Source organism: Thalassophryne amazonica, chromosome 2 (genome assembly GCF_902500255.1).
Source record: "Thalassophryne amazonica chromosome 2, fThaAma1.1, whole genome shotgun sequence".
NCBI classification, from domain to species: Eukaryota; Metazoa; Chordata; class Actinopteri; order Batrachoidiformes; family Batrachoididae; genus Thalassophryne; species Thalassophryne amazonica.
In genome coordinates this window covers 131,824,766-131,842,792 of record NC_047104.1, presented here as the reverse complement: position 1 = coordinate 131,842,792, position 18,027 = coordinate 131,824,766, and the positions used below count along the sequence as shown (strand labels likewise).

The following is an 18,027-nucleotide window of genomic DNA, read 5'->3' as shown; positions in this document are numbered from 1 at the left end:
GAAAATGTTGACATTCCTTTCAGCCAGCTGCAGGTCAAGATCCGTGTAAAGCATTTTGAGCCATCTAAAAAGGTAATTATTTGTCTTGTTTACATCGTCATGGCTTGATAAAACAGTTGCATGTTTTTCCTTCTTGTCTGCAGCTGTATGTTGATAAGATTTAACTTCTTGTTATAATCGTTCAGTCACCACTCGCCTTGTTCACTTCTGGTTTACTCCACTTGACGAGCTGCACGTCATGTTGGAGATTAGATCGTGCCACATAGCATGACAGTTGTGCGTGAAAGATTTATTTATTTATTTATTTGAACGTTTCAAAATTCTCTGTGCACAATAGCACACACCGGCGCCTCTCTGGCATCCTGTCTGCACCCATTAAAGACGAGTTTACTCTCCAGCATGACACAGGTCGTGCTGTTGCGTGAATCAGAAACATGCTTGTGTAAATGCCCCTTTAGCCCGCTTCTTGACCCCCTCCTGACTTCCGGCTCTCGCAATTACAAGTACAGGATTTAATTTTTTTTTTTTTTTTTTTTTTTTTTTTTTTTTTTATCCAGTCAATGCAATGCTTTTCTGTAGGATACAGTACTATTTGGGTTAACATTTTCTTATTATTACTATTTTTATTCTTGTTTACTTAAAATTAAGACACATGAAGATCCGTTCATGTTCCTGGTCTCTAAAACACAGGAAAAATAAATAAATAAAACACACCCTCAAGGATGTTGTTCAAGGGCCCGGCCAGGCTTAAAATGGTAGCAGTGACTGATATCATTGGTGGTTAGTCTCCATACAAGTACAATTCACTGCATGCATTTGGGGATCTTTTGCGGCAGAAGTGTAGCAAAAGTAACATAAGAACACATCCAATCAAGTGGCCCGATTTTCACAGCCACGGATTTTTTTTTTTTTTTAAATGCACATTTGTGGATGTGATTACACATTCGTGGAGCTGGTTACACATTTGTGGATCGATATACACATTTGCAAATACTTTTGCTACAATAATGGCCCCATAGTTATTGCTGCTGAGAAACTAAGTGTATGTGCTATTTTTGCTCACATCTGCCTGTTGTACTCTTCTTACAGATGGATGGAGGCCTGTCTGGATGAGGAGTTACCACCCACCACAGAGCTGGAGGAGGGGCTGAGGAATGGAGTCTATCTGGCAAAACTTGGGAACTTTTTTGCTCCCCACACAGTCTCTCTCAAGAAAATTTATGACCGTGAGCAGACACGGTACAAGGTGAAGATATTTATATTTCATTTGTTTCATGCATGCATCAGTGGTCACTGATTGCTGTTGATTCTCTCTGACAATGAAAGCACAAATAAAATACTTTGAAATAGTTTTGATGATGTTACAGGGGAATGAATAAACGTGATCCGTGTCCTGTTTCAAGATTCCTTGTTAAGGATCAAATAGACACACAAAATGTAACTTTAATTGGATCACAATAATGCAGAAACAGTCGGGGCACTGCCACAATAATTTTGATATTTTTGTATGATTATAGATAACCATTACTGAAAAAGTAATGGGTATCTCTTTGACTCATCTGTTGGTACCGCAAACACTATTATGGCATCTATTTTCTAATCCTGAGCCTTCATGATTAAATCACAAGGACGGCAGCATTGAATTAATGCTTCTATTAAGGTCTAGGGCCCGGTTTCATAAAGTGGCCTAATCTTTTAGTCTACTAAACTTAGTTGACAAAAGTTAGTCCCTCAACATTAGCAGTGTAATCTCCCTTTCACATCAACGGACTTGTATATTAGACGATTTTCACGGGCATAAGCAGCCTCACGAGTGCCATTGCCAAGAAATGCCTCAGATGTGCGAGAGTTTTGTTTACTTCAGGTTGGTCGTCTGCTACAACCATGACCGTAACCGGACCCTGAGGAGAAGTGCTCCCGGCCACCGCGTCTGTAAACATTGCCAATGGATTATTCCGGCCCCAGAACACCCGCTCCTGACACAAGTCTCTCCGTCCTTCCTGCTTCATTAAGTGGTGGTACATGATAGACGCTATTTTTGAGGTGCAAGACACTGACGTTTTCTTGACTAAAATAAAATTAGCCTCCTCTGTAGCAGCCTAAAAACGTTAGTGGGCTAATGCGAGACTTTAGCCGACTAAGCACTTTGTGTAATGACTAAAGTCTAAAGATTAGTCGACTAAGCGAGTTTAGGCGAGTAAACAAGATTAGGCTGCTTTATGAAACCAGGCCCAGTAGGTGCAGCTTCACTTGTATTGATTTTTATTTTTGTTCATGAAGACACTGTCAGTTGTTACAAAAGCATAAATTACTGAAATCAAACGTTTGCATAAAAGTAGAGGCAGAACAGTAACAGTCCAATGCATATATGTGGTTTTATGAAATGTTAATAACACTGTATTCTAATCCATGTGACAGTCTATTATAGCTCTGTCATCTTGCCAATATGGGGAAATATGCTTTTTATGACTAAAATGAGCAAGAAAATTGTACAGAGAAATGGCTCTCATTTAGCTTATTAACTGCACCAGATTGCACTAAATTCCATGTAATATTTCTCCATTTTGTGGGGAGGTCCCCCACACCCCCCATTAGGTGTAGTAACCCCAATGTCATGACAAAAAAAAAAAAAAATTTTTTTTTTTTTTTATTCACTCAAGGGCAACTCACATCAGTTATTACTAATACATTTTCAATATGAAGAAATATTTGAAGCAAAACGTTCTTAAATTTAACTTCAGCAAAGTAAAACAAAGCTGAGGTAGAGGTAAAAAGCCATTTGGTTATTCCACAAAGTTAGTGACTTTACTGATTTGTTTTTATTATATATGTTAATGTATATACTGTAGTTTGAATTTGTACTTTAGCAGATGTCGCTGTTAAATGCTTCAACAGACTATTTGATGAGCAGAAACAAAATCCCTAGCGTTTTAATTTGAAAAGTAATGGGTGCACTGGATAATTTGTAACATTCTTATTTCAACACTTTGACAGCTGTGGTAGTTGTGATTAACTGTACTATGGTGTCAGTGAAGTCTGCGACATTTGGCTTAATTATGGTGTTTAAGTTGGTCTTTGATACCACGTTCTTTAAAAGTTACATGTTTCTGAAGTGTTTGATTTGTCTTGTGCAGGCGACAGGTCTTCATTTCAGACACACAGACAATGTTATTCAGTGGCTCAACGCCATGTCGGAGAAGGGGCTGCCAAAGGTGAGCGAAGAAACTATCTGTGTCTCAAACATACCCATACATGTTTATATTTGACTGGCAGTTGTAAATACATTTTCAAATAGACTTAAAATGTATTGGACCTAGGAGAAATTTGAGTGATTATTCAAGTGATGACAGACTTTGTTTCTGTCATTTATTAAATACTACTTGGCCAGATGTTGCTTCCTAAAAAAAAAAAAATCCATAAAGTATGTTTTTTTTTTTCTTTTTCTTTTTCTTTTTTTTTTTTTTTTTAAGTTTATTTCTTCTTTAAATCATGTTTGTCTGATGTGTATTCAATATGTTTGTCATTTGCATCTTTAGGCATGACTTAAATTAATTAAATATATTTAGTACATATATTTCTCTTAAATAGTTTGGTAAATTATATGAGTTAAATAAGTTGGAAAACTTGGTAGGTCAGTAGTATAGCTGATGTGACAAAGCACCAGTATGGCTCTTTGAAGCACTACCTACTGCTATACTTAAAAATAAATAACGGCAAACTTTTAGCTTCAGATTTTTAGTAGCCATTTGTATTCATGCTTTTCAGACAATTGTGAATCATCACGAAGAGATGAGCAGCTCTGTTTTTTTGTTTTGTTTTGGGGTTTTTTTTTGGCTCCCCCGTACGTATTGTGTGCTAGATTTTGGTCCAAAAGGATTAGTCCCCTGCCTTTTTGATTGAGCAAATAGTGACTATGCCAGTCCATGTGAATGCACACTTCCATTGTGTACTTCAGTACAACATGCTTGAACATATGTTGAAACTTGGTCACGTGGATGTTGAATGTGCTCAAATTGATGCACTACCTCAATGAGTGTGCCTCAATTTGTTTCAGATCTTCTACCCCGAAACCACTGACATATACGACAGAAAGAACATGCCGCGCTGTATCTACTGCATACATGCACTCAGGTACGCTTTGGGTCTCTGTTTTGTCTTTTTGTTGTGCTATAGCATGAAGTTTGTGTTGCATAATGAAAGTTAAAGACAGTGAGACAGCTACAGTTCTTTGTTATTAATTTCTTTTAAAGGCATAATAAAATGAATATGACTTTTGGTTTCATTGTAACAAGTATTACCAACTAAAGGAGATCAAGGGTGTCACAATACTATAATTTTTCTCTTTGATCCTGTCTGTGAACAGCAGTGATATGCAATACCAGACCTGGGTGATATTTGCATTTCAAATTTTGTCATTCAAGTTTTCTGTATTTGAATAATTTGAAGAGGCAAATGTTATTGAAAATGAAACCGTTTACCTGATGTGTCTGGAAAGGCATGTTATTTGAATCTTAGACATGAATAGTAAGTACTTGAAAGTTGGTGTTTCATTTTGAAAATTGGCTATCATGGGTGGCACATTGAAAATTCATGCCCCAATATCCATTTTTAGTAGGATTACCTTTGGCTGTATGTATACCAAAGGCCATGCTTTTATTACAAAATGCACAATTATTTTGCCTATCTGCTACACTGTACCCCATAATGATGTGAATAAAGGTGTGGCTTTTTTTTGTTTGTTTTTATATTTTTGCAAATGTATTTAAAAAAAAAACACAAAATCCTAAGAAATCACATGTATATAAGTATTCACACCTTTGCCATGAAGCTCAAAATTGAGCTCACGTGCATCCTTTTTCCACTTCAACGGTAAACTGCTTCTTTCAGCCACTGAACAGATGATCTCACGTGAGATGAATGTACCACACAATGAAATGTTTGAAAACCCGGTGAATTATTTATATACTTACAACACATCAGAAGCTAAGAGCTAATTAATGTTTTTGTTAAAAGCGCCAACTGCTTCTTTAAGCCACTGAACAGATAATTATCTTTGAGGTGAACGTACAACAGAATTTAAATGCAACTTAAACATCTTTTTTTAGTACATTCATAAAATAAAATCACTATTAATTTTCTTCTTCTTGTCTAAAGAGCTGTCCTTGTACTTTCAAATATGTCCAAATAAGGTTTCTTCCAAATGAATCAGAATCAAATTTATTGCCAAGTAAGTTCTCACATACAAGGAATTTTATTTGGTGTTATTGGTGCATAAACATTAAAAGAAAACGAAAAAAATATATATTTCTGTAAGAAATAATTGGTGCATAAACGATAAAAGAAAAGTACTTATGTAAGAAATAACGGAGTCGTATAGACAAATGGGCAAAACTATGTTTACTGTCAAATATAGTGGAATGGGGCTGTGTAGGCATGCAGATGTACAGTACCTTTCAGTTGCTGTTGTAACACACACACACACAAAAATCTGTTTTGGACCATTTCTAAATTACTTCCCAACAAAATGTGATAATTTCTACCATTTTTAGTAAAGGTTTAATACCAATTCATATTTATTTTCTTGCTAATGTTTGTCACCCAAATAATGCCATGGATTTCACAGCAAAAGTTCACACTGTATAGTGACTACCAGTGGACTGAGCTTAAAATGATTTTTCATCAAGGAAACCATCAAGGAAAATGGTTGTTCAGTTATGCAGTTTGCTCATTATCTGTAGTAAAGAAAATGAAAAAACATCAACATTTTTCCAGCGCTCAAAGCAATAAAATCAGTTATTTGTCTCACCAATAGTCCAAAACCCAATGCTGTTCAATTTGTAGTAATTGAAAAGAAAAGAATACAGTACAGCTAATCTTCATATTTGATAAGCCACAGAGTATTTGCATTTCCTGGATGGTGACAAAATGACTCTATCAACTAAAAAAATTGTTTTTTGATTGAAAAATGATTGGCTAGTTGTTTGTGTACTAATTTTGTTTATGCTAATAAGGTTTCTTTTGTTGTTTTTTAACCTTCCTTTAACATCTTTCCTTCTCTGTAGTTGTGCTGTTTATTTTTGCAACCATGTTCTCATGAGATCATCTCGGTGTATTTAAGGGTAAACGATAATTAAAAAATACTTGCCACCACTGAGCTGAACACTGAAGATGCGTTAGGAGGCTGAACACTGGCGGGAATATATTTCTTTAAAATAATTTATTGTCTTGTTGTTGACGGGACAAAGCGCTGGAGTTCTCTGGTTCAGGCTGAGAAACACACCCAGAGCAGACAAACATTGAGGGACCTCTTTAAAAAAAAATGCTGCATTTTCTTTAGTAATTTCCACCATAAGGAATATAAAGTATTCCCCAGATATCATTTTCCAAAACAAGAATGTTTTGTCAGGCTGATGTTGATTAATCCGACTGAAACGATGCAACAGGTCAGATTAAGACTTTATTTTTACTCAGTGTGTGTGAATGGATTTAATACAGTATTTGAAGCAGTTGGAACTGTATGAATCAGTGGGCAGCAGTGGGTTTTCACAGGCTTTGTCTACGAAGTGGAGAGCAACACAGCGCCGTGACTTTTAAAAATACAAGAAACACACTGCTTTGCTTTAAATACACAATAAGTCTGTTTCAGGTGGTCAGCACAGGCCCTCTTTCTCTTAAAAGCCTTTATTTTACTCACTGTTCCATTTTGGAAAGTTGCAGCTGTTGCTGCTTATACAGTACACTCTACTGTCTCTATCTCTGTTTTTCATGGGATTGTTACAGAGCCACATACAACTCTGGCATATACAGTGCTTTTAGTTTCCCACGGCTGACATGGAACATTACTAAAATCTTCGGGAATTATATTATATAAATGTTCTAACTGGTTCAGGAACATCAATTTTGGGGTGGAACCCAAAACCGGAAACTATAAAATACTGTTTCTGTTTGGAAAGAACCAGTTGGGAAACATTCTGGTTCAAAGTCCTGCATCATCATTATTATTATTATTATTATTATTATTATGCCTCACTGTACTAACTAATCTGGATCAAATGATTCAGCTGTGTCTCATAGGCAGAAATTTTCCACAGAGTGTCACAGTAATTGAGCCAGTAGATGTTCCACATCTGTAGCATCTGTCTGAAGAAGCAGTGACTTACCAGGCCTGAGGAAAAAATCTTAATTTTTCCTATTTTCCTCATTTTCCTTTACAGCCTATACCTGTTCAAGCTTGGTCTGGCCCCTCAGATTCAGGACCTGTACGGAAAAGTAGATTTCACTGGTAAGCACAAGCCCAAATTAGTGTTTTCCCTCGTGATATCACATTACGTTCATAAAGTTGCAAACTGGCACAGAGTTACATTGGCACACCGAACAAGTGAAGCAGAAAGTGACTTTTTTTTTTTTTCCAAGCTGGTGAATGTACGTACCCACACCGTCAAGAATGTTCTGTAATAGTGAGAAACAAGACCATGGGGAGGGAGAAGACATGAGAAAGTTACTTACTGTTAGCTTTTCCTGTCAGTGAAGCTCCTGCTCAGTTGCAGATGAGCCAGGAAAATTAATTTTCTAACCCCGCCCCTGTTTGCTCATGCTGTCACTTCTTTTTATTTCGTCCCTATCTCTTTCCATAAATCTATTCCTCTGCTCATTCTTCTTTTCCAGAGGAGGAAATCAACAACATGAAGAGTGAGCTAGAGAAGTATGGGATCCAGATGCCCGCCTTCAGCAAGATTGGTGGAATTCTGGCCAATGAGCTGTCAGTGGATGAAGCAGCATGTAAGACTGGTTCAGATGTCGTTAGCAGAGAGTGCGATCTGATAGCTGAGTCTGTAGACTTCATTAATTTGCCATTACTGCCAGCTGCTTTACCTCTGTCTGTTTGTCTGCAAGCAGAATTACTTGAAATATGAACAGTGGAAGGCATCACATTTTACAGATGAACTATATAAAGACGCGGAACACTGACTTCATGAAGCCCTTTTTTTTTTGTTACTGGTCAATAGGCGGCTAACCCTATGTCATGTTGTGGCGTCCGTCATAGTCGTCTTTGTCGTTGTCAGTTTATTGCGATATCTCAAAATTGTCTTAACTTTTTTTTTTTTTTTGTCAAGGGCATAATATGGGTCATTAACACATTTCCATCAAAAAATTATAGAGCTTCGTTCGTTTGGAAATGGTGGCCATTTTATGCCGAAAACTTAAAAAAATTTAACAAGGGCACAATATTGGTCACTGAAATTGTTCCTATCCCTAAATTATTTGCGTAGATTTGTTCATTTGGAAATGACAGCCATTTTTATGCCAAAAATGTCCATTTTGCCTTGGGCTCTAATTGAGCCGGTGTCGCAGACGGAACAGCGCCCCCCCCCCCACCCATCCAAAAAAAACAAATCAGTCCACCCTGCCTTCACTGCGCATGCATCATTTTGGAGCTCAGCAGCGTCATTTCTGAGGCTCACCAGCGATTCACTGATTATCACCTCATTTCTGCTTCAAACTGCACTCCAGTTATCATCTATCTCAGCGACAGATAACTGAAACTTTTGTACAAGGATAATTTCCACATAGTCAGCATTATTTCATAATAAGACGGCGGACTGACCAGAGCGCGCAGGCGCCAACGTCATTTCAGAGCGTCAGTAATGACTCGCCAATTATCACCTCGTTTCTGCTTAAAACTGACTTTAGAATGATTTACCAGGTTTTACCTTGTCATCTGATGATTAATAATCACATTATTTCCTTTGATATCTTTGGGTGAAGAGAGTCAGACTCAGACGTGTTGCTGTTGTCCGAAATGACGCATGCGCAGTGAAGGCAGGGTGGACCGATTTTTTTTTTTTTTTTTTTTTTTTTTTTTTTTTTTTTAAAGGGGGCGTTCAGTCAGTGACACTGGTAACTCACAGGGCCTTTGGCACTCTAGTTTATGTTGTCACACTGCCATTTGGCAATGCCACACATTTCGTTCCTGAGTTAATGTATTAGTATCACCAGTCTTTATTTGATTCAGTCTACTTTTTTTTTGTCTTGTCAAATATAAATAGTTGGTGCATCAAATAGTGTCTTTTGAGAGTAAGTATTGTAGATTTAATATACGTTTCTGTGAAAATACTCAAGCAGGCATAATTAGCGTCTATTTTTGTTGTTTATTGATCATACATTAATCCCATCATTTTTGTTCCCCTTGATAATAATAAATGATGTAGTTATCGTGTGACAAATGAATTTGCACTTCTCACAGATTTCTTAAATTTACAAGAAAGTTTTCCGCAGACTGCAGCCTTTAAGCTTGTAGTGTCGTCATTATTACTACAATTACTAATTATTAACTAGATATTGCATTCAGAGAGTGCATCCTTCCACCAATAGATGGAGGACTTTTATTCCACTTAGATCTGTCACATCAGAGTTGAGAATAAATTAAGAAGAAAATCTAATCGCATAATCTAGAAATTGAAAAATGAGGTCATGCTAAATATTTGGATTGTCACAAAGTTTGATCCACTGAACATTTCACCACAACATTTCATCTTTATCCATCCATCATTTGTTAGTTACTAGTGATGACGTAATTATGTTTTGATACATTCTGATTTAAAATGTTCAACAAAATATTAATGAAAATGTGTCCGTAGCAGTAATTGATTGCTGAGGAATAATTGCATCCAGTCCATCTCGCAAAATCCACCACCATCTGCCCTTCACATCTCAGTACCACTGCAGTCGGCTCCAGTCACCCCTTGTACACTCAACCAACTTATCCAAGTCCCTCCACAAATGATTGCATTAACACACAACATTATGATATTCCCATTTTGATCGAAAAGATCCCCAAAATAAAACTCTTCACCAGTGTTCTTTTCTACCCTCAGTACACGCTGCTGTGATTGCCATCAATGATGCTATTGATCACGGTGTACCAGAGGGCACCCTGACTGCCATGCAAAACCCAAATGCCATGTTGGTCAACCTGGATCTGAGCAGTGCCCACGCATACCACGATACATTGTACCAAGCCAAAGGAGAGAAAGTGGCCAGTTCACGCAAACGGGTAAGAAATAGTGGTGAAATTATTGACATGAAAAAGATCATCAGTTATTGCAAATCATGAATAATTGCATAATTTGTGAAGGAGAGAGCTTGTTTATCTTATTTAATCTTAGTATTTGCTAGTTTTGTTTGTTTTATGCCTATAAATTGAATAACTCAGGGTTTTGGATGTAAAATTAAACAATAACCTTATTGCACAATAGGGTTATCTTCTGATATTCATTTCTTATATTTTATTAATGAAATTATCACTTTGTTACAAGTCAAAAACATGTTATGAAGCGGCTCACACACCACAGCAAGAAAGGCACCGCCAGCCAATCAAATCCAACATTTTGTTTACTAAAGAAATGGTAATTATCAGGGTCTACCGGCAGGATAGGCTGGACGCAAATGCAACACGCAGGCACACAGCTCAGTAAAGTTAAGACGTTTACTTGATACACAGGCTGGAGTCAGTACACAGAGAGGCAGTCCAAAATGAGCAACAGTGACAAAACCATCAGGCTTAGGCGTGGTCGAGGTACACAGGCACGTAGTCAAAAACATGATGAGGCAAACAAAGCAAGGCAATTGAGAACAAGATACTGAGCTGTAAAGTGGCACAAGGCACATCGGTCTGGCGAAGGACAGAGGACTCCTGAGAGCTATATATACACCCAGGTGATGAGGTGCAGATTGGACGCAGGTGTGTGTGGAGCACACCAGAATGACTGAGTGGTCAGAGAGGGAAACTCCCACCACCAAGAACAAGGAGACAGACAAGAGAGGCAGGGACAGAAAAACCAAAGCAGACAAAACCCCAGCAAGAGAATGACCAAACATGGAAAACAACATGACCAAGACAAACCGAGCCAAAACATGAAAGTAAAACAAAGCAAAACTCAAATCCTGACAGTAATACTAATACTGCCAGGTATGGTCGGTATCGGGGATGAAGGAAAAATGCATGATATGCAAATGTATGATAGGTGCGAAGAGAAAATAAGGACAAACACAGTGGCAGTGGGTTTGATGCTTGATGGGGAGATTTATGAAAGATGGGGGATTTGTTTTATTAACACAGGGCAGGTCCTTGGCGCCACCCTGCCAAAAACCTGCCACAGACCATCTAAACATAACTACAAGTCCATAGCAAGGAGAACTCGAGAGTCACGGGCTAATGAAAGTCATTCGTAGCAGCTCAAGGAAGAAGTCGTGAACACTGGCACCCATGAATCACAGTGCACAGCAATTTTTTTTACGTTTTTTTTTTTTTTTTTTAACTAGCTGTTACGGGTGGGAGACACTTGAGGTACACGTCTTCAGTTTTTCTGCTGACCCAAAATAAGACAAGATCCAACATTCCATGGAGGTGAACCGATCCAAACAGACAGTAGCAACATGCATTATATTTGTATTTTATTAAAATGACCCCATCTTTAACTCTCTTTTCAGACCATCACTGGCTGTGACGTCCTTATTTGATTATCAGTTTCGTTTTTTTTTTTGTTTTTTTTTCTTCAAATGGGAAAGGAAAAAGATTGTGCAATACGGCTGATATATTGATCTGGAGCCTATCCAGGTCAGATTACATTGAATGAAATTTGAACTCTGCACACGTTATTATTTAATAGGAAACTAGATACATCCATGAACACTTTAATTGAGCATTAAAGTCCACACAAACTATTGCTTCTGCAAACTTTAAATTCACCATTATTTAAAGTAAAACTGAATCTCCAGGACAAACTGGAATAAAATCAATCTAGCTTTGTTCCAGTAGGGGAAAAAATGTGGAAACAAAGAAAATTCTATTAAATACAAGAATAAAACACAGCTGCTCTTTTTGGTGGTGGTGTCGAGAGAGCAGATCTTACTGTGGAATGGTAATGGAGGTAAATGTCCTAATGTGTGCTGCTGTTGGCGCATTTTTGTTGCTTCTGTTCAGCAACTACCGGAGCGTGCAGATGTGGAAAGGGATGTCTACGAAGAGCTCCTCACTCAGGCTGAAATTCAGGGCAATGTCAACAAAGTCAACTGTAAGTCGCATGCATGCACGCATGCATGAATCTGTCTGTTGTTGTGCTTTGTCATCACTTTGAACATTTTCCAGTGGTACATCAGTGAAATGTCAGTTCTTATCCAACAGTGAGCAACGCACTGAGGGCAGCTGAGGAGGCTTTGTTGAGTGGCGATGAAGATAAACTATATGAGGCGCTCAAGGCCGTGGGTGCAAAGAACTTGCAGGCCCAGAACAAAGGCTGGTACGTTAAACAGCTGCTGGCTGACCGAGAGGCTAAAGAACAGGTAGGACCACAGGGTCCAAAGTCCAAACATGAAGCAAAAGTTTTTGTTTTTCTCATTATGCTGTCATTGTACTTGCCTTATTTTTAAGGACTTTCCGGGAGAGGCTTTGACTAAAGATGAATTGCAGAATGGTGTGGACATGGCCAATGAGATTGCAGAAGGCTACCTGAGGAGTAGGCACAATAAATTATTTTAACCTGATTCATTTTAAACAATTCATTTGAAGCACCACCAGATTAATTCTGGTTTTGTATTTCTGTTGAAATGTTCATTTTTGTGTGTGTCTGTGCAGTGTTGAAGGCAGTAGAGCGCATCAACACAGCTATCAGAGCAGGTGTCCCACAGAAGACAGTGGAGGAGCTCATGAACCCTGACGCCCAGCTGCCTGAGGTCTACTCCAGTGCTGCAGATCTCTACCAGAGAGAGCTGGCCAGTCTGCAACAACAAAGCCCAGAGGTACACAAGGAGACACCCACAAATTCATCAGTTAGAGGCAGGAGTAAAAATTTTGACTTCTTAGGGATGATGCCTTACAGCAAAACATAATATGTGTAAGTGCACAAATGTCATTGCACAGAAGGAACCTGCGCAGTATGCACAACCAGGGTAGGTTTTATGAAGGTCCTGAGGGCCACTGGAACAAGAGCTTGTTCATGGATTCTATAGTGTGAAGCCAATGAGTCTGTGATTATCCTGAATGGGCAGCCAGTAAAGCCAGTCTCCCACTGCAGATTTTTGGCCCCGGTTGACTTCCCAATTCCAAAAATGAAGAATTTTGGCCTGATTTCTTACAGTAGTCATATTAACAGCAAGTTGGTGCAGACTACAAGTGATTTTGAACACAGCTCCATGACATGGGAGCTTCTGGGCATCCACACATCTGTACTGTGGTGCAGTCTGTGAGCTGACTTCGCAGTTATAACAAGACTTTTTCACAAAGCTAAAACGTATCAAACACCTGAAAACTGTATTCTGCTGAGTACAGCATCCATTTTATGGGATTATGGATGTAATTTACATTTCCAGAGGAAATTTAACCCTCTAAGGTCCTTGATTTCCACCCCCCGCCCCCAAATACTTTAATAATTCCGCTTTTAAGGTACTTTTTTTTTTAAGTGTAATGCCTATGTGTTGCATATCAGAATGTTCAGAACTCACTCATCTTTCAGGATATGTTAAAAAGTTCTTCACATCTTTCTTGAAAATACACATTAATTCATGTGGATATGTTTTGGTGCTAGAAATGGGTTTATCACAGTCTTTTGATAAGAAACATAGTGTATAATATATGAAGTAAATTGTATATTAGTGTATAATGTCTAAAATTAAAATATGTAGTGTTGCTTATTGAATGCAAATGCTAAGTCACTATATATTACCAATTTGTTTGGATAAAATTACACTAAAGATTACACACTACAGGTCAAGATTACACACACACACACACACACAAATGTGTAGTATTAAGGGTCACAAGGAGGTTGGAGCCTATCCCAGTAGTCAGGGTACGAGGCAGGGTACACCCTGCACAGGACGCCAGTCTGTTGCAGGCTGCATAGACGGGGAAACACATTCACACCTGCACGCACACATAAGGTCAAATTAAAGTTTTACACAGAGGAAGGTATTCCACTGCTTGTGTTTTTCCACATCTAATTCCTTTTGTGTTTTCCCGTAGTGGAAAAGGTACTTCTTTCCTTTTACATTGCAATTGCAAACATTTCTTCTTGTATTCTGTCAGTACAAAATTAAATTTTCTGCAGCAAGGTCACACACACTGAGCACAATTGGTCTGCTAAAACAAGGAGGCGACAGACCCTCTCCAGTCTCTAGGATTGGCTGTGAGATATACAGTGCATCCAGAAAGTATTTACAGTGCTTCGCTTTTTCCACATTTTATGTTAAAGCCTTATTCCAAAATGGGTGAAATTCTTTTTTTCTCTCTCTCTCAAAATTATACACACAATACCCCATAATGACAATGTGAAAAGTTTTTTTTATAGATTTTTGCAAATTTATTAAAAATAAACTAAGAAATCACATGTACATAAGTATTCATAGCATTTCCCATGATGCTGAAAATTGAGCTCAGGTGCATCCTGTTTCCACTGGTCATCGCCTGGGGTAAATTCAGTTGATTGGACATGATTTGGAAGGACACACACCTGTCTACATATGGCCTAGTTCAAAAATAATGAAGCCAAAGTGTGACATAACCATCAAAATTTAAAAGTGGTCTTGAAATGTTATCATTTTAGGTATGGTTATATATCAGAGTTTCAATATTTCTATTGGTCTCTGTTCAGTCATTGCTAGAAATTATCAATGCATATATATATATATATATATATGTGTATATGTATATATATGTGTATATACTATAATGTGCTAGAGCGTAATGCTTGCGACAACAGTTGGAGGTATCTTCTTTAGTTTGCAGAAGCATGAAACAAAGAAATCCTGTCCATTAGTTCCTGGTATTATTGAACAAGTAATAATTATTCTATTGAAGCAGAGTAGGAGATATAGCTAAGGTTTTGACACAAATAAATCAAGGAGTTATTCTCAGCGTTAAGCTTGCGACAGTTTTACCTTGTTTTAGAAACATGTTTTTTCTAGGAAATTACATTTCTATCTTTACAAAAATGTATTATTGTGTGTTAGTATGAAGCACAAATTGACAAAATACAAGGTTATTTCTTTAACATTCAACTTTAAATGATAATGCTAAATATCAGTGTCACACAAAATTGATGAAAAATGTGCTATTTTTAGGGTACATTTCGTTCATATCTCTGGAACTGCAGAATTTTTCCATGAAATTTTCAGTACCTGTCAGACTATAGGCAACTCACAGCTAAATCTGGATGGTACTAAATAAAATAATGGCTTGTTCATGACAAATGCAATGCAAATCAGCTTCATTATTTTTGAACGAGGCCATATAAGGTCCCACAGTTGACAGTGTATGTCAGAGCACAAACAAACCTCTGTAGACCTCTGAGACAGGATTGTCTCGAGGCACAAATCAGGGGAAGGGTACAGAAACATTTCTGCTGTTTGAAGGTCCCAGTGAGCACAATGGCCTCTATCATCCTTAAATGGAAGAAGTTCAAATCCACCAGGACTCTTCCTAGAGCTGGCTGCCCATGTAAACTGAGCGATTGGGGAGAAGGCCCTTAGTCAGGGAGGTGACCAAGAACCTGATGGTCACACTGTCAGAGCTCCAGCATTCCTCTGTGGAGAGAGGAGAACCTTCCAGAAGGACAACCATCTCTTCAGCAATCCACCAATCAGGCCTGTATGGTAGAGTGACTAGATGGAAGCCACTCCTTAGTAAAAGGCACATCGCAGCCCACCTGTAGTTGGCCAAAAGGCACCTGAAGGACTCTGACTTTGAGAAACAAAATTCTCTGGTCTGAGACAAAGATAGAACTCTTTGGTGTGAATGCCGGGCGTCATTGGAGGAAACCAGGCACCATCCCTACAGTGAAGCATGGTGGTGGCAGCATCATGTTTTTCAGTGGCAGGAACTAGGAGACCAGTCGGGATTGAGGGAAATATGAATGCAGCAATGTACAGAGACGTCTTGGAGGAAAGATAGCCAAGATATCAAAGGAGTGGCTTCAGAACAACTCTGTGAATGTCCTTGAGTGACCCAGTCAGAGCCCAGACCTGTATCCAATTGAACATCTCTGGAGAGATCTGAAAATGGCTGTCCACCGACACTCCCTGTCCAACCTGATGGAGCTTGAGAGGTGCTGCAAAGAGGAACGGGCCAAACTGCCCAAAGATAGTCCCACCAAGCTTGTGGCATTATATTAAAGACGTCTTGAGGCTGTAATTACTGCCAGAGGTGCATCAACAAAGTTTTGAGCTGAGGGTGTGAATACTTATGTACACATGACTTCTTAGTTTTTTGTTTTGTTTTAAATTAAGTTGCAGAAAATTCAGAAAAGGAAATCTGTTTTTCATGTTGTTATTATGGGGTGTTGTGAGTAGAATTTTGAGGGGGAAAATGAAGTTAATTCATTTTGGAATAAGGCTGTAATATAACAAAATGTGGAAAAAGTGAAGTGTTGTGAATACTTTCTGGGTGCACTGTATATCATCCATATATCATATGGGAGGGTCTGTTTTAAAGGTGAACGTTTGTAGTTTCAGGAAGTAGTCAAATGAAGTCTTTATATTTCATCACTGATCTGTTGAGAGAAACATGACAAAATGTCACCTTGCGCATCCAGCAACCTTACAGGATTATAGAGGTCAGGGAACAGTGATCCTTTGAACAGACAGCCAACGCTTTCTCTCACTCTCTCACTCACACACACTCCCCACTTCACTGCCTGGTCCGGATAATTAAAAGTTGGTCCCTATTTCAAAATGGGTGGACTGACCAATCCACATTGTCTTGTCCAAGGACACAGACGGGTAGTGTGGCCTAGAATCAAACCCAGGTCTAGATTTTGGGAGCCCAACACCTTAAATCACTGATGTAACTGCTCTACAATATGTCATAATAAGAAAAACAACTCGTGCAGTAGGAAGATGTAAATGTGTGCCATGTGAGCAGCATTCACTAGGGCGGTGTGGAGAGTGTTTTGTTTTTTAACTTCTGTTGTAGCCCACAGGCGGCAGCTTGACTGATGCTGCACAGATCATTGTCTGTCACCCTAAATAGTTCCACATTGTTACTGGGGGCATTTTTACATGCTTTTATTAGAAAACTAAAACTTAAAGTAGTAGAAGAAGCCCAAAGTGTAAACTGCTCAAACACTGAACTCTGTTGTTTTCATTGTTTCAAGCCAATTGCAGCAGTAAATTCAACTCACCAGCTTCTTTCCATGTGCATCAGGAATGATGCGCTGTTGACATTTGGCAGGAATCTAAGTGCATCAAAAAGCAGCAGCACAGAAGTAAAAACGGGTCTTAATACAGTCCGGATTTTCACATACTCTGCAGAGCCAATCCATGGACACAGTTAACTTTTGTCCACATGGTGCCGCACTAATATCTATATTACAGTTCATTTTTAATACAACACAGCAGGGTGAAATAAACTGTTTGTTTGCTGGAATGCCTGGTTAAACAAGAGCCAGAGTGCAGCTTCACAATGATTTTTAAATTGAACAAAAGTAGACCGAGCTGCTCTCTGCTGCCATACTTTAATGATCATCTTGCAGCCTTTGACGTGGTGGAACAGTGATTCTGATCTTTCCAGCCTATGATTCTATTTATAAAATACATATTATTGGGAAAGCAAATAGCCATTCTGTTATAAGTGATCTAAGTAGTTCTACTTGTGGAGAATGTTGTTGGACGTTAGGAAGACAGATATTATTTTAGCACTCTAGTACAGTGAACCATTGACGGGAACTGTGTAGGTAAACTGGAGTCTTTATCCCCCGCTAGCCGAAGGCCCGAAAGGGGATTATGTCACCGGTCATTCTGTCCCTCCCTCCTGCCCAAAGAGGGTATAAGCATTCTGAAATCAACTCCTCTTACATTTTTAGTAGGCATTTTGGCAAACTTGGTACAATTCCTTGAAGTGTTATCAGAATATAGCAAGCACTTGTACCAAAGCAGCATTTGCCAACGGGGGATATTGTGCTGTTAGAGCACTCGTGTTTGAGATTCTCTTATATTGCTGCTTTTTTATGTATTTGAAGGAGATATGAAGATGGT

General features: G+C 38.5%; 1 protein-coding gene across 1 annotated transcript in view; it reads left to right on the top strand.

Moving 5' to 3' along the window:
• Nucleotides 1-18,027, top strand: part of iqgap1 (IQ motif containing GTPase activating protein 1) — a 149,492-nt gene that overhangs the window by 82,117 nt on the left and 49,348 nt on the right. The window contains exons 3-12 of the mRNA XM_034193452.1: nt 1,090-1,246; nt 3,135-3,212; nt 4,055-4,131; nt 7,215-7,282; nt 7,666-7,779; nt 9,876-10,054; nt 11,984-12,074; nt 12,185-12,342; nt 12,431-12,515; nt 12,635-12,798. Of these exons, the coding sequence (XP_034049343.1) occupies nt 1,090-1,246; nt 3,135-3,212; nt 4,055-4,131; nt 7,215-7,282; nt 7,666-7,779; nt 9,876-10,054; nt 11,984-12,074; nt 12,185-12,342; nt 12,431-12,515; nt 12,635-12,798 (1,171 nt within the window). The remainder of the gene's footprint in view (nt 1-1,089; nt 1,247-3,134; nt 3,213-4,054; nt 4,132-7,214; nt 7,283-7,665; nt 7,780-9,875; nt 10,055-11,983; nt 12,075-12,184; nt 12,343-12,430; nt 12,516-12,634; nt 12,799-18,027) is intronic.